The 13,797-nt window shown below is 45.9% G+C and overlaps 1 protein-coding gene across 1 annotated transcript; it reads left to right on the top strand.

The window, feature by feature from the left end:
- Window positions 1–8,471: 8,471 nt before the first annotated feature.
- rag1 (recombination activating 1) lies at window positions 8,472–12,529 on the top strand. The gene is made up of 3 exons (XM_039016954.1): window positions 8,472–8,809; window positions 8,948–10,089; window positions 10,773–12,529. Exons 1-3 carry the CDS (start codon window positions 8,472–8,474, stop codon window positions 12,527–12,529), a joined length of 3,237 nt encoding a protein of 1,078 aa, XP_038872882.1.
- The last annotated feature ends 1,268 nt before the right edge of the window (window positions 12,530–13,797 follow it).

The raw sequence follows: 13,797 nt of genomic DNA, 5'->3' as shown, positions 1-13,797 counted from the left end.
TCGAGAGAAATTTGAGTAATCAAGGTGACAGACATTGACACATTCAATACCGCCTTGCACAATCTTGCCTGCACCTAGCTGATCAAGGGTGTGATCATTAGTCCAACACTTGCAAATGAGAGTTTCTAATGGACAATTTCAGGTGCGGTGCATTCGGAAAGTATTCAGACCCCTTGACTTTTTCCACATTTTGTTAGGTTACAGCCTTATTCTAAAATAGATTACATGAATTGTTTTCCTCATCAATCTACACACAATACCCCATAATGACAAAGTAAAAACATTAAAAAAAAAAAACATTTTGCAAAAAAATATATAAAATGTACTTACATAAGTATTCAGACCCTTTGCTATGAGACTTGAAATTGAGCTTCCATTGATCATCCTTGGGATGTTTCTACAACCTGATTGGAGTCCCCCTGTGATAAACCCAATTGATTGGACATGATTTGTATATTTAAGGTCCCACAGTTGTGACAGTGCATGTCAGAGCAAAAAGTTGCGAGGTTGAAGGAATTGTCCGTAGAGCTCTGACACAAGATTATGTCAAGGCACAGATCTGGGGAAGGGTACCAAAAAAATTCTGCAGCATTGATGGTTCCCAAGAACACAGTGGCCTCCATCATTCTTAAATGGAAGAAGTTTGGAACCACCAAGACTCTTCCTAGAGCTGGCTGCCTGGCCAAACTGAGCAATCGGGGGAGAAGGGCCTTTGTCAGGGAGGTGACCAAGAACCCGATGGTCACTCTGACAGAACTCCAGAGTTCCTCTGTGGAGATGGGAGAACCTTCCTGAATGACAACCATCTCTGTAGTACTCCACCAATCAGGCCTTTATGGTAGAGTGGCCAGATGGAAGCCACTCCTCAGTAAAAGGCACATGACAGCCCGCTTGGAGTTTGCCAAAAGGCACACAAAGCCTGCTGAGCATAAGAAACAAGATTCTCTGGTCTAATGAAACCAAGATTGAACTCTTTGGCCTGAATGCCAATCATCACGTAAGGAGGAAACCTGGCATAATCCCTACGGTGAAGTATGGTGGTGGCAGCATCATGCTGTGGGGATGTTGTGGGGATGTTTTTCAGCGGCAGGGACTGGGGGACTAGTCAGGATCGAGGGAAAGATGAATGGAGCTACGCTCCAACACTCCCCATCCAACCCAAATACAGGTGTGCCAAGCTTGTAGTGTCATACCCAAGAAGACTCGAGGCTGTAATTGCTACCAAAGGTGCTTCAACAAAGTACTAAGTAAAGGGTCTGAATACTTATTTTAATGAGATATTTCAGTTTTTTATTTTTAATACATTTGAAAAAATGTCCAAAAACCTGTTTTTGCTTTTTCATGATGGGGTATTGTGTGTAGATCGATGAGAAACCCCCCCAGATTTAATCCATTTTAGAATAAGGCTAAAATTTAACAAAATGTGGAAAAAGTCAGCGGGTCTGAATACTTTCCTAAAGCATTGCATGTTTATCCCTGTTTTCTTCCTTTTGCTTCCGTTTAAGAAAAGTTTTTTAACAGAATCGGCGGAATGAATACACAGCTAATCACACTCAAACACAGTTCACTTTCATAGCAGCCACATACAAACTTCCCTTTGATAGTTGGATAATTCCTTCGTGCATCTACGTACTCTCCTCCTTTCACCTTTTCCCTTCGCTTGTGGACTTGGAGTGCTGTCTTAGAACGTTGTCATAATTACTGTGTAAGTCTATGGAAGAGGTGAGAACCACGAGCCTGCTAGGTTTTGTATTGAAGTCAATGTATCCAGAGGAGGACGGAAACTAGTGGTCCTCTGGATACACCGTGGTGCTACCCTACAGAGTGTTGTTGAGGCTACTGTAGAACTTAATTGCAAAACAATGTGGTTTAATCAATTATTCGGTGACGTGAATATATTTAATAATTTTATCTGAAAATGATCATTTTTTCAATGTTTCACTTTTTCATTTTCTTTTTAATGTTTCACTATTTAATGTTTTCTGAATTTCACTGAGGATGGTCCTTCCCTTCCTCCTCTGAAGAGCCTCCACTGGATTGTATAGTCTATATTTGAAATTCAAAAAGCACTCGCATATCTGAGTTATCTTGTTGCAGGTGCGTAGGAATGTGATTACTTCAAAGAAAAGAGAAACCTGCACATTGCTCTTTCTAATTTTTTATCCAAGCATATGTGTCGGCCTCATGGTCTTCATCAGAGCCTGTCTTTTTTGGTCATGCAGTGTGTCATAGTAGGATTGACCACTTAACCTTCAACATGTGAGAAGACGTCCACAGAGACCTTCAGCACCATGGAAAGCCACCCATGTCACGGCTCTCTTTACAGGGTCGACACAGGAAGTAATCCATTACCCTCCTCCTTTCCCAGTCCTTCTACTCCTCCCCAAATCCACATTCATAACAGTCAGCTACATGCCAGGTGTCTGTCTCTGCCAGGCTGCATTTCCATGCATACATCAACCAGCCGTTGAGTTGATCAATAACAAGTCAATCAACGGAGGCAGAGAGATGGGGGTCTCAGGGGGTACTGCTTGTTTATTGGACAGACAGACATCTGCAGCTTTTTCTTTCTGTCTTTCTGTCTCTTTGTCTGTATGTACTCACCTATAACTATACAGAACATGGGGTTGGGTTCGATGGCTAAATTGAGCCAGAGCTACCCAGAGCCAACCTCCAGCACCGCATGGGTCCAAAGAGGAGTAGGATAGAAAGTTGGATAATAGTACCCTAACCCTAGAATGGTAATACATTATACTTACATGAGTAACCCTAACCCTTACCCTAACCCTAACACTAACCCTAAACTTAGCTTCATGTCCACACCCCGGTTCAACCCTAATCCTAACCAAAGCTTCATGTCCACACCCTGGTTCAACCTTAACCCTTACCCCTCCAAATATGTCTCTCCCACTTCCGAATTCCTAATTTGAACCCTGGGTTATATTTTCATAATCCATCATCGGTTCCTATACATATATCTTCATGTCCACAGATATGGTGAACTGCAGATCTTTAAACTTTTGCCTTCAATTTATTTTTAGTTTCAGATATGGCTATCCCTGCCTTTTTGTGTGGCCCATTGTATCCCAGTTAACTATAATTACATAAACTAACATCCTTCTCAACAGTCAAACACCACCACTATAAAGTACTGTTCCTCCTTCCAGGTCTGTGGAACAGTGGAAGGCAGAGATGAGCAGAGACCAAACAACTCCACTGCTTCTACTGGGGCCGCTCACTGTGTGTCTAATGACTTGGCAGGCAGATACAGCACAGCGGCGAAGCGAGAGGCTCCCCAGGCGAAGAGATACAACATTCATCCTCTGGATGAATTTAAACAAGACTGATCTTGGGAAAATTTTGTTTGTCTGTCTGTGTTAGTCTCCACAGAGATAACATATTAAATAGTGCTTTCTAATTAGTGCTCCGTCTTAATGGAGACATGGAGGGAGGCGGTTTGGAAACAAAATTAAAGGTATTACTTGATTTGTATTTGTATTTATTATGGATCCCCATTAGTTGCTGCCAAGGCAGCAGCTACTCTTCCTGGGGTCAGGCAAAATTAAGGTAGTTATACAATTTTTAAAACATTACAATACATTATTTACAGAATTCACAACACACTAAGTGTGTGCCCTAAGGCCCATACTCCACTACCACATAACTACAACACAAAATCCATGTGTACGTGTGTGTATAGTGTGTATGTTATCATGTGTGTGTATGCATGTGTCTGTGCCTATGTTTGTGTTGCTTCACAGTCCCCGCTGTTCCATAAGGTGTATTTTTACCTGCTTTTTAAATCTTATTCTACTGCTTGCATCAGTTACCTGATGTGGAATAGAGTTCCATGTAGTCATTGCTCTATATAGTACTGTGCGCCTCCCATAGTCTGTTCTGGACTTGGGGACTGTGAAGAGACCTCTGGTGGCATGTCTTGTGGGGTATGCATGGGTGTCCGAGCTGTGTGCTAGTATTTTAAACAGACAGCTCGGTTCATTCAGCTTGTCAACACATCTTACAAAAACAAGTAATGATGAAGTCAATCTACCTTCCACTTTGAGCCATGAGTGATTGACATGGATTTTATTCATGTTAGCTCTCCGTGTACTTTTAAGGGCCAGCTGTTCTGCCCTGTTCCGATCCAACTGCAAATTTCCCAAGTCCCTCTTTGTGGCATCTGACCACACGACTGAACAGTAGTCCAGGTGCAATAAAACCAGGGCCTGTAGGACCTGCCTTGTTGATAGTGTTGTTAAGAAGGCAGAGCAGCGCTTTTTTATGGACAGACTTCTCCCCATTTTAGCTACTGTTGAATCAATATGTTTTGACCATGACAGTTTACAATCCAGGGTTACTCCAAGCAGTTTAATCACCTCAACTTGCTCAATTTCCACATTATTCATTGTAAGATTTAGTTAAGGTTTAGGTTTTAATGAATGATTTGTCCCAAATACAATGCTTTTAGTTTTGGAAATATTTAGGACTAACTTATTCCTTGCTACCCATTCCGAAGCTAACTTCAACTCTTTGTTAAGTGTTGCAGTCATCTGCATACATAGACACACTGGCCTTACACAAAGCCAGTGGCATGTCATTAGTAAAGATTGTCTAACAAGACAGCCCCCACAATCATTTTATGGCAGATGAACCTGTAGCCATATCACTTCAACGGTATTGTAACGCTCGTCATTAGGTGGAAGAGAGGAGGACCAAGGCGTTGCGTGGTAAATGTTCATGATGATGAATTTTAATGATGATCCAACAAACAGAACAATGACGTGAACAAACGAAAACAGTACCATATGGCGAACAAACACGGACACGGCAACAATCACCCACAAACAAACAGGGAGAACAGCCTACCTTAATATGGTTCCCAATCAGAGACAACGTAAAACACCTGCCTCTGATTGAGAACCATATCAGGCTAGTTAGACAACCCTAAACCAATGAAAACACATAACATGGAATATACCCACCCAGCTCACGTCCTGACCAACTAAACAAAGACTAAACAAAGGAAATAAGGTCAGGAACGTGACAGGTATTTAAAATTAGATCGTCTCTAAGCTTTACAGGAATGTGGTTCTTTATATAGACCGCAACACCGCTACCGTTGGCATTTCTGTCTTTTCGGTAAATGTTATAACCATGTATTGCTACCACTGTATCATCAAAGATATTATCTAAGTGAGTTTCAGAGATAGTCAGAATATGAATGTAATCTGTTACAAGCAAGTTATTGACTTCATGGACCTTGTTTCTCAGGCTGCATATGTTAATATGGGCTATTTTTTGCACGTTTCTGGGTTGCTTGATTTTTTAAAATATCAAGGCACAAGGCGAGACCCAGATGCAGACACAGGAGGCAGATGGTTGGAGTCTTACAATGTTTATTAATCCAAAGGGGTAGGCAAGAGAATGGTCGTGGACAGGCAAAAAGGTGAAAACCAGATCAGAGTCCAGGAGGTACAGAGTGGCAGACAGGCTCGTGGTCAAGGCAGGCAGAATGGTCAGGCAGGCAGGTACAGAGTCCAGAAAAAGGCAAGGGTCAAAACCGTGATGACTAGAAAAATGAGAATGGCAAAAGGAGTACAGGAAAAACAAGCTGGTTGACTTGACTAAACATACAAGACGAACTGGCACAGAGAGACAGGAAACACAGGGATAAATACACTGGGGAAAATAAGCAACACCTGGAGGGGGTGGAGACAATCACAGGAACAGGTGAAACAGATCAGGGCGTGACATTTAATGCTTTACTGGGAAGATTATCAGAAGTAGACCTACTCATGTTATTTATATTGGAGCTGATAGTGCAGGGTGAGCTGCACAAAGTGGTCTTCCTACTATTGCACACTGTCTCAGTGCTAACAGTGTAACTCTGGTTCATAGGCTCATGATTACTGCATACAATAGCTGTAGGATCAACAGAGGTATTCAGGGCAATTAGGGGGACATAAATTAAGTTACTTACATTGTGTCTGCCAACGCCCATTGGATAATGTACATTTGATGCAGCATTATGACGACTCATTGTCACAATGGTAGGGATTAACTGAGCTGGTCTTGGATCATTTACCAGTCATTGTTTCAATGCAGCCTTGAAATGCGTGGACAGAATCCAGGAGCCAAGATGATTTGGATGGACTCCGTCATTCCTGTAGAGTATTTTCTGTTTCCAGAAGGTGTCAAAGTTATCAATAAAAGTGAAACCAGCAGAGCTACAATAATATTTTAGCCAGATGTGTAATACCAGTAGCCTGCTGAATCTTTCACACCCGCGGCCCAATGATGGTACTTGGCCTGAGTCTTTTAATGCTAAAATCAGTTCTTTAAAATCCATTTTGCCCCCAAAGAAAAACAGAATCAAATGAAAGATCAAGTTCACACTCCAGTGATCGTGTCATTTACAGTAAAACAGTCTATCTGCTTGGTAAGACTGGAGCCAGCATTAATTGGATGAATTAACAAATGTTCACTGCACACTCGATGTTATGTTTGCATTCTTCCCTCTGATCTTATTTAATTTAATTACTGATACAGTTGGACTGTATCACTGACTTGAGGAAGCATCCATTATTCTTAGACTATACAAGACTGTACAACAATGTAACTGCTCCTCTGTGTGAAAGTAGGGCTCTACTGGCTATATACTGTGTTCTCCATAAAAACCCTGCACTGGTAACCTTTCACCACTCTCCCTTTCACAGTTTGGACCACCTGGTTGAGGTGAATCCACAGATGGAGGTTGGTAAAGGGGGAGGGGTGACACAAAAGAGTCCCCACCTGGTGAGGAGTGTGAGGTGTTAATGTACTGGCAGTGTGTGTGTGTTTGTGTGTGTGTATGTGTATGTGTTTGAAGGTGTGTGTTTTGATGTTTATGGTTATGTTTGTTTAGGATTGTGTGTGTGTGTGTGTGTGTTTGGGGTTAACCTCATATTGTTTTCTGATCAGCTGCCAGTGTCTCAGGTGGCAGTGTTTGTCTGTTGGGGTCTCCGTGGTATAAATACCAGAGGGAGGAAGAGAGGGACAGACAGAAAGAGATCCTTCCCATGGAGTAACAATCCGTAGTGGGAGACACACCAAGCCAAGAATTAGCCCAAGGCCCAGAGATAGACACAAACATACACACACACTGTGCAGGCTGTGACTCCAAGTCCCCCCTGTGCCCCCATGCGGAGAGGAGCCCCAAGGGAACCGACGCCAGCTGAGACTGAAAAACAAGGTAAGGGCCCAGCTCTCTCTCTCTCTCTCTCTCTCTCTCTCTCTCACACACACACACACACACACACACACACACACACACACACACACACACACACACACACACACACACACACACACACACACACACACACACACACACACACACACACACACACAGTGGGTGACTCAGCTGTTAGACTCTAATGAAAGTTCAGTCTGAGAGATACAGAGAGAGCTGGGAGTAAAGCAGACTTCCAAACTACCCAGGGAAAAATCACACTGGGTATATACACACACAGAGATGGAGAGAAGGAAAATGACACTATGGGCATGCCAATGGTGAGACATGGTAAGAGTCTATGTTTATTCTTTGGTTTAATTGATGTATTGATAGTGGAGCTACTTGAATGTATATGAATGTACATTGGTTGACATAGCATTGCAAATGTACATTGACAGTCACATGGTATTATTGTATACGAGCAGTTGACTATGAGAATGAGGATGTTGTTGAAGTCTTAGCCCTTCAAAATAACTACTTCAGGGTCCAATTGGAACAGTTTCCTCTGAATTCAAGTGGCATATAAAAAATATAGGCCTATTCCTGTATAATTATTTTTCTGAAATGAAAAATTCTTTATTTTTCTGGGTGCTCCAAATGCCAGTGGGAGCCTCCTGGGGCTCCAATTCTGTCTCCAGCCTAGAAAATGACTAATAGAAGTGATTGACAGCCCTCCAGGGATAGGTGTGTCCATTTAGCAATTTCACAATTCCAAGGCAAAAATTGCCACAGCAGTTCCCTGAGCACCAGGATTGGGGGAAGATAGAAATAAAGTTTGTTTGGTAGTGGATCGATCCCTGAATGTCTCATGCATTTTACAGAAGATCTAAATGCCACTTATGGTATAATACAGAACTGGGTCAGATCTCAGATGTCCACCCTATTCACGGGTTTACAGAGGACTTTGTACATAAATTCCACCAGATTTAAGTTAAGCTGGTTGGACTAGGACTGATCATCTAACTTCTCCCCTACCGCTTCTACTCCCATTTCTCCTCTCCTCTCCTCTCCTCTCCTCTCCTCTCCTCTCCTCTCCTCTCCTCTCCTCTCCTCTCTCTCTCTCTCTCTCTCTTCTCTTCTCTTCTCTTCTCTTCTCTTCTCTTCTCTTCTCTTCTCTTCTCTTCTCTTCTCTTCTCTTCTCTTCTCCTGTCCTGTCCTGTCCTGTCCTGTCCTCTCCTCAAGAGCCCTTGCTGAAACTATGGAGGAGGGGACCCTGGAGACATATGCTCCCCGGTGCTCCATGCCGGCCGAGCTCCATCACCCCTACTCCAAGTTTTCAGACTGGAAGTTCAAGCTGTTCCGGGTCAGGTCCATGGAGAGGGCCCCGCTGCCCGGGGAGATGCAGCTAGAGAGAGGGGCCTTGTCTGGGGTTGTGACCTCTGCACCCCTGGGGGAAACTGTGGGGGATGTGGTGGGTCTCCCAGGGAGTGTGATGAAGCTTTGCCTGGGGGGTAAGAGCAAGGAGAACGTAGAGGGCCCGGGAAAGAGAGTGGACCTGAAACTCCAGGAGATGGACACACACATGAACCACCTCAGGTCAGTCAAGGAAGTGGAGTGTTTTTTAATCAGCAACAAGCTCTGAAATGTACTTTCACTCTGTTTGAAACATACTGAAAGATCAGAGAGACAAACTTTTGGTTTATGTAATATCCTAATGTTAATGTGTGTGTGCAGGTGTCTGTGCCGTCTCTGTGGAGGGGCCCTGAGGAAAGCCAAAGGTCCAGAGCATGAAGTCCAGGGGCTTCTGGACGAGACTAGCAGGAGTGCCCTGCGTAGGATGGGCTGCAAGGCCACCAGCTGGCCAGAGGTCATCCTCAAGGTCTTCAAAGTGGACGTGGCGGGGGACATGGAGGTCGTCCATCCGCCATTCTTCTGCCAGCGCTGCTGGACATTGGCCATGCGAGGAGGGGGCTTCTGCAGCTTCTCCAGGACCCATGTCCCTGAGTGGAGACCCCACACCACCCTCTGCCTCCTCTGCCACCCCAAGAAACCCTCACTACAGAGGAGAGGGAGAAAGAGGAGGAAGCCCACTCGTGGAGCCCAACGCCTGGCCAAGAGGACCAAGTGGGACCTCCAGGATAACGCTGCTACTGTTGGTGAGAAGAGAGCCTGGAGAACAGTGATAGATCCTCACCAGGGACCTGGACTTAGACCCTGGGTGAGATCCAGCATCCAGAGAGCTCAGTGGGTGAAGAGCATCACCCTCTGCCAGAAAGAGCACCTTAGTGCCAAACTGCTGTCCGAGGACCTCCCTGTGGACTTCCTGAGCTCAGTCACCTGTCAGGTGTGTGACCACCTGTTGTCTGAGCCCGTCCAGTCCCCCTGCAGACACCTCTTCTGCCGCAGCTGCATCGCTAAATACATCTACTCTCTGGGCCCCCACTGCCCGGCTTGCACCCTGCCCTGCGGCCCTGCCGACCTTACTGCCCCAGCTAAGGGCTTCCTGGGGGTCCTGCACTCCCTGCCGCTGCTTTGCCCCAGAGAGAGCTGTGGGGAGCGGGTACGGCTGGACTCCTTCAGAGCCCACTGCTTGGGTCACCATCTGGAGGAAGTGGATGGGGACCACAAGTCAGCAGAAAATTGCCTGGACAACTTCCTGCCCATCAACAAAGGGGGAAGGCCCCGACAGCATCTCTTGTCACTGACGAGGCGTGCCCAGAAGCACCGGCTGAGGGACCTGAAGACCCAGGTGAAGGTGTTTGCAGAGAAGGAAGAAGGTGGAGACACCAAGTCGGTGTGCCTGACCCTGTTCCTGCTAGCTTTGAGGGCGGGAAACGAACACCGGCAGGCAGATGAACTGGAGGCCATGATGCAAGGTAGGAGTCTGGACATTCAGTAGCTCACACATACAACAAACATGATCTAATGTAATCACAGGATTTGAGCCACTTATTGTTGAGATTCGAGTATTGCATTTGTTCACAGATGCAGTTCACATAAACATTGACAACTACCCACTCTGTGGGATATTTGTAAATGGAAAATCTTGTTACACACTCTGTCCTCTCGTTCCTCTCCCTCTCTTTCCCTCTCTCACCCCTTCTCTCTCTCGCTTTCTCTCTCTCGCTCTCACCCCCTCTCTCGTTTTCTCCCCCCTTCTCTTTTCTCTCCCCTTTTCACACTCTCTCTAATGCACAATAACAACTCCTGTCAACAACATCAGCACCACTTGTATCTGCAAATTATACAGGCAGCATCGTACTCCACTCTGGGGAATAGAGGCCAGCTGGTGTCTGTTTTCATCTGCAGCCAATACATCAGTTTATGGCAGCTTCACTGATTCACCCTGCTGTCCTCTGCATAACGTTCATAATGACAGCAAATGCAGGGGTGCAATTAAGAGATATTCCATACTGAAATTATCATCAGAGTGCTAGAATTAACTAGTGACTGAGGTCGATGACAGCTCTCTCATTCATAAACATGTCTTGGTACTCATAATACATAAAATCTGCCTTTGTTTCTCTCCATCGTTCTCTCACTCTCTCTCTGGCTCCAGGCAGGGGCTTTGGCCTGCATCCTGCTGTGTGTCTGGCCATCCGGGTCAACACGTTCCTGAGCTGCAGCCAGTACCACAAGATGTACCGCACCGTCAAGGCCACCAGTGGACGCCAGATCTTCCAGCCTTTGCACACCTTACGCGCTGCAGAGAAGGAGCTCCTCCCAGGCTACCACCCCTTTGAGTGGCAGCCGGCCCTCAAGAGTGTGTCCACATCCTGCCATGTGGGGATCATTAACGGGCTATCAGGGTGGGTCGCTTCGGTGGACGATTCCCCAGCAGATACAGTCACGCGTCGGTTTCGCTACGACGTGGCCCTGGTGTCGGCCCTGAAGGACCTGGAGGAGGACATCGTGGAGGGGCTGAGAGAGCGAGGCCTGGAGGACAGTGCTTGCACCTCGGGCTTCAGCGTTATGATCAAGGAGTCCTGCGATGGCATGGGGGACGTCAGTGAGAAGCATGGCGGAGGGCCGGCCGTCCCGGAAAAGGCTGTGCGTTTCTCCTTCACCATCATGTCCGTCTCTATTCAAGCTGAGGGAGAAGATGAGGCGATCACCATTTTCCGGGAGCCCAAGCCCAACTCAGAGATGTCCTGCAAGCCGCTCTGCCTGATGTTTGTGGACGAGTCGGACCACGAGACTCTCACAGGTGTCCTGGGGCCTGTGGTGGCCGAAAGGAACGCTATGAAGCACAGCCGTCTCATCCTGTCTGTGGGCGGCCTTTCTCGCTCCTTCCGCTTCCACTTCCGGGGCACGGGCTATGATGAGAAGATGGTGCGAGAGATGGAGGGTTTGGAGGCCTCTGGCTCCGCTTACATCTGCACACTGTGTGACTCCACTCGGGCAGAGGCCTCCCAAAACATGACTCTCCACTCTGTCACCCGCAGCCACGACGAGAACCTGGAGCGCTACGAACTTTGGAGGACCAACCCTCATTCTGAGTCAGCTGAAGAGCTGCGAGACCGAGTCAAAGGCGTCTCTGCCAAGCCCTTCATGGAGACCCAGCCCACACTGGATGCCCTGCACTGTGATATCGGCAATGCCACTGAGTTCTACAAGATCTTCCAGGATGAGATAGGGGAGGTCTATCACAAGGCAAACCCCAGCCGGGAGCAGCGTCGGAGCTGGCGGGCCGCCCTGGACAAGCAGCTGAGGAAGAAGATGAAGCTGAAGCCTGTGATGAGGATGAATGGGAACTATGCACGGAAGCTGATGACCCGGGAGGCAGTGGAGGCAGTGTGTGAGCTGGTGCGCTCAGAGGAGCGTCAGGAAGCCCTGAGGGAGCTGATGGGGCTCTACATCCAGATGAAGCCTGTGTGGCGCTCCACCTGCCCGGCAAAGGAGTGCCCAGACCAGCTCTGCCGGTATAGCTTCAACTCCCAACGCTTCGCAGAGCTGCTCTCCACCGTCTTCAAGTACAGGTATGACGGAAAGATCACCAACTACCTGCACAAGACCTTGGCCCATGTGCCAGAGATTGTGGAGAGGGATGGCTCCATCGGGGCCTGGGCCAGCGAGGGGAATGAGTCTGGGAACAAGCTGTTCAGACGGTTCAGGAAGATGAATGCCCGCCAGTCCAAGACCTTTGAGCTGGAGGACGTGCTGAAGCACCACTGGCTCTACACATCCAAGTACCTGCAGAAGTTCATGGAAGCTCACAAGAACTCTGCCAAAGCTCTGCAGGCCACCATTGACACTGTGGAGAGTCAGGAGACACAGGAGGATGCTGACATGTCACTGGATGTCCCAGACTTTTGAAAAAATTGTTTTAATTTGACATTTCTTTGGAACTTCATGGATTACAGGAGGGATATATTTTAGCAGGAGCATGTATAATTCTAATCTGTCTGTACTGTTCCTAGCATGTTAGCCCAGTGTTTTCCTTGAGGCCCCCACAGCGGCCCATTTTTTTCTTCTAGTCCCCCACACCAGCAAAACATTTTCCCTTGAGGCCCCAATTATTAGCCAGATAATGATAATTTTGTGCAAAAAAATAAATAAAAGTTAGACATGTCTGCTAGGCTAAAAATGGACCAGCTAGTATAGCATTTCCACGAAAAGCCAGATGGCCAGTGCGCCCCTGCTGTTCTGTTTCAAACTTAATATTTACTCTACAATATGAACTATGTATTAGTAGTGATGTAAGAGGAAGATACTTTATTCTGTAAAGACATTGTTATTAATTGTCATAATCCAAAAAAGGTGGCACTTTTTTTATTTGATTCATTATTTACTCTGAGGGCATTTGAAAAGGCTTTCTACCTTAGATTTAATTTCCATACATAATTCCCAAAAGTCGTTGCATTTTATATTGGTATTTTATATTACTTCATTAGTTCATAATGATTTGATGATTTGATAGTTGGTGTTTTATCTCTGGGTGCCTGTGAAATGTGGGACAGTTTATTGTATTGCATGGGTTATGACACATATTTATGGGAACAAATGAAAGCACTGTAAGTCATGAAATGGAAATTGTGATAAAGGAGCTCACATTTATGATCAGTGTATTAGTTTATCTCCAGTGCTGGAGCAAAATGGAATCATATAGACTCAAATTGTCTTCGTTTCAGGGCTGCCTTCTAAAAAATATTGCTTTAGAGCTTTATATCCGGGTCCCCGAAGTCCAAAATGGGGGCCTGGGTGACTTTGAAACCATCTTTATCTGTTTTAGCATTTGCACAGGGAAGGAGAAATAATACCATTCTACCTCTTTTCATAAAATAACATATAAACAGCCCTTTTTGTTGACCACAACGAAAATGCAGTAAGCTCCATTACTAGGCCTAACACCTTTAGGCTTGCCAAAATGATGTATTTAGATGATCTTTATTGAATCCTCACACGCCCTGGTTCTATGCCTCTTCTGGGGCGAGTAAACAAGGAAGAGTAAACAGGGAAGGGGGAAGAGTAAACAGGGAAGCAAGTGAGCCTTGAGGGGAACTGAAATTATTTGATAGTTTATTTGTTTGATTGATTGATGTTATTGTTTATCTCTGCCTACACCATTTTGAGTTGTGACAGGC

Source organism: Salvelinus namaycush, chromosome 21, assembly GCF_016432855.1.
Source record: "Salvelinus namaycush isolate Seneca chromosome 21, SaNama_1.0, whole genome shotgun sequence".
Taxonomy (NCBI): domain Eukaryota; kingdom Metazoa; phylum Chordata; class Actinopteri; order Salmoniformes; family Salmonidae; genus Salvelinus; species Salvelinus namaycush.
The sequence above is the reverse complement of the archived record's forward strand: the minus strand, read 5'-3'. Positions and strand labels throughout refer to the sequence as shown.